At 57.1% G+C, this 2413-nt stretch overlaps 1 protein-coding gene across 1 annotated transcript; it reads left to right on the top strand.

The window, feature by feature from the left end:
• Positions 1 to 1018: 1018 nt before the first annotated feature.
• Positions 1019 to 2133, top strand: LOC147341472 (uncharacterized). Its single transcript, XM_086388803.1, has 2 exons — positions 1019 to 1360; positions 1525 to 2133. The coding sequence occupies exons 1-2, from the start codon at positions 1255 to 1257 to the stop codon at positions 1917 to 1919; spliced, it is 501 nt and encodes a 166-aa protein (XP_086244929.1). The 5' UTR covers positions 1019 to 1254; the 3' UTR covers positions 1920 to 2133.
• The last annotated feature ends 280 nt before the right edge of the window (positions 2134 to 2413 follow it).

Below are 2413 nucleotides of genomic sequence, written 5' to 3'. Positions count from 1 at the left end.
TTGACAATAAATAAAATTTATTTATTCCTCAGCAAGGTCTCAGGACGGTTTCTAGAAAACATGATGAGGCGAGATAAGGGGTCGGTGGTGGGGCGGGGAGGCAGCTGCAAGAAAGCAAGTAATTTAGCCATGTCCACAGGGGTCCACCACAGGGACATGTATACCTCCGTAGAGGATTTACAGCCAGAAGCAATAGGAACTGTTTGTAAAGATGTAGCTCAATACATAGTTGTAACAAAGGCAAAAACAAAAGAAAGGGGCTCTCTCTGTACCCCATAAGCATTCTTGAGTGTTCTAAACACTGTGCAGGTTTCTACACTTGGCAATTTGATGTGGATTCGTTACTAAAATAGGCTAACGGCCTTTCTTAAGGGGGTGGGCTGGGTTTTGCTTTGTTTTCGTAGTGCATCTGAGCATCCCACCTGCTCAGAAAACCCAACCCTGTACTCCTGCTCCTGGAGACCACTGGAGTATGGCAGACTCGGACTTCAGCCTCACTGCAAAAACTCAGAGCAAGCGAAGGCCTAGCTGGTCCACTTATACACGGGTTTTTTGTTTTTGTTTTTTTTTTCTGTAAACAAACAGACGGCCTTCCATATCTGTGGGTTTCACATCCACAGATGCAGAGGGCCCACTATGGGACTTGAGCATGCGCAGATTTTGGTATCCCCTGCGTGTCCCGGAACCAGTCCCCGGTGACACCAAGGGGTGAACGTATTAGTTAGATTGCTTCTCCTTAGTACTGGCTGCTGGATATGGCGGGCTGAGCCAGGAGATAGCCCCCAAATGTTTCTCCAAGGTCTACGGAGCTAGGGTGAGGGCCTGCTCTTCCTGTCCACAAATCAGGCACAGGCCCTTGGTCTGGGAAGACGCCAGACCAAGTGCGCAGTCCTTGGTCAGCTAAGTTGCAACTTGGGGGCCTGAGTTCTGCTCTCACTCATGCTCCCTACCAGCGCCCCACGTGGTGCGCACCTGGAGTCTCCCCCGCCCCCGCACCTCCTGCCCACCCCGCCCCGGCCCCCAGGACAGCCAAGCTCCTGCCGCATGCGCACTTCAGCTGACCCAACCCCCAGCAACCGATGATAAACCCCCAGGGAGCGTGTATCCAGACTCTAGTCCTGACCCGACGCCAGAGTAGGCCTAACGGTGCCACATCGCGGGCCGCCGCTTCTAGCCCTGAGTCCAGAGCCGGGGTCTCGGGAGATCCAGGACAGCCTCCGCTGAAGGCACAGCCTCCTGGACAGCGGTCGGAACATGAAGCCTCAGCCGCAGCGTGGCCACAATGCCGATGCCAACACCGACGCGGCCGTCGCGGGCTTCCTCAGGCTGGGGGTCAAGGAGAATCGGGAAGAAGCTCACGGTCAGTGGCAGGCTGGGCGCTCGGTTCACAGGGTTCCTGGAAACGAATTTCCCTAGGGAGGGGCGAGCGGGAGGATTCCTCCTCAGACGCGGCGGGTTCCTGCCTCTTCCTCAGCGGGCTCGCTCGACGGCCTGATCTTTGGCTTTGGGTTTCTTGTCTTGCAGAGGCCGAGCCCGCGAAGGTCTCGCTTCCTGGAGAGAGGGGAGAGGAGCCGAAGGCTCAGTCCGAACCTGAGCAGGGAGCAGCCGCGGAGGGGAAAGAGGCGGGATATGAAGAAGGAGAAGAAAAGGAAGGCGGCGATGTGGGCGCGGGAGATGCGAGCCCCCCGGATGGGGAAAGCCGCGAGGCCAAGGCTGCGGTAGAGGCTGAGGCGGGCGCGGGCGGCGGCGAAGACGGAGAGAAGGCCGGGGAGGAGCAGCGCCCGGGAGCCGCCGTCGAGGTTCGGAAGGCGGCAGACAGGCGCCACCGAGTCTCCCGGCACACCTTCACGCTGGAGCAGCTGCGGGAGCTGGAGGGAGTTTTCCACCGCACTCCGTATCTCGATGTGGCCATGCAGTAAGCGGGCAGCTCTGGGGGCGTCGGCTGAGGCGAGCGGGTCCCTGTCCTCAGCTCCGGAGTTGAAAACCCCGGGGCCTGGGGCGGGGGCGGGGGCTCCTCTGCCCGGTGGGGATCGAGGCAGTATTACGGTGGGGAGTTTGAATAAGTCACGTCGGGGAACTGTCGGCCCACAGTTAACAAATGAGTCTCCTGAGGCATGGTGGAGTACGTACGCGGTTGGATTCTACTTTGATTTAAAATATTGGTCATCAGTTATTCATGGATTATATTTGCATTAATGTAAAGACTACATTGAACGTGAAAGTGAAAGTCGCTCAGTCGTGTCAGACTCTTTGGGACCGCATGGACTGTATAGTCCATGGAATTCTCTAGGCCAGAATACTGGAGTGGGTAGCAGTTCCCTTCTCAAGTGTCAAACTCAAGATGCCCCTTGATTTGGGTGTCTGCTGCTGCTGCTGCTAAGTCGTGTCCGACTCTCTGCGACCCCATAGACCG

This window comes from Bos grunniens, chromosome X (assembly GCF_055505025.1).
Source record: "Bos grunniens cultivar Pamir isolate PY7600 chromosome X, Bosgru_T2T1.0, whole genome shotgun sequence".
Lineage (NCBI taxonomy): Eukaryota > Metazoa > Chordata > Mammalia > Artiodactyla > Bovidae > Bos > Bos grunniens.
Note: the sequence above shows the minus strand (reverse complement) of the source record. Positions and strands in the feature narration are given on the sequence as shown.

Excerpts from the sequence above, each read along its gene's own strand:
- LOC147341472 (XM_086388803.1), top strand. The coding sequence starts at position 1,255 with ATGAAGCCTCAGCCGCAGCGTGGCCACAATGCCGATGCCAACACCGAC. Across the intron at positions 1,361-1,524 it reads GAATCGGGAAGAAGCTCACG|AGGCCGAGCCCGCGAAGGTC; the intron begins GTCAGTGGCAGG and ends CTTGTCTTGCAG.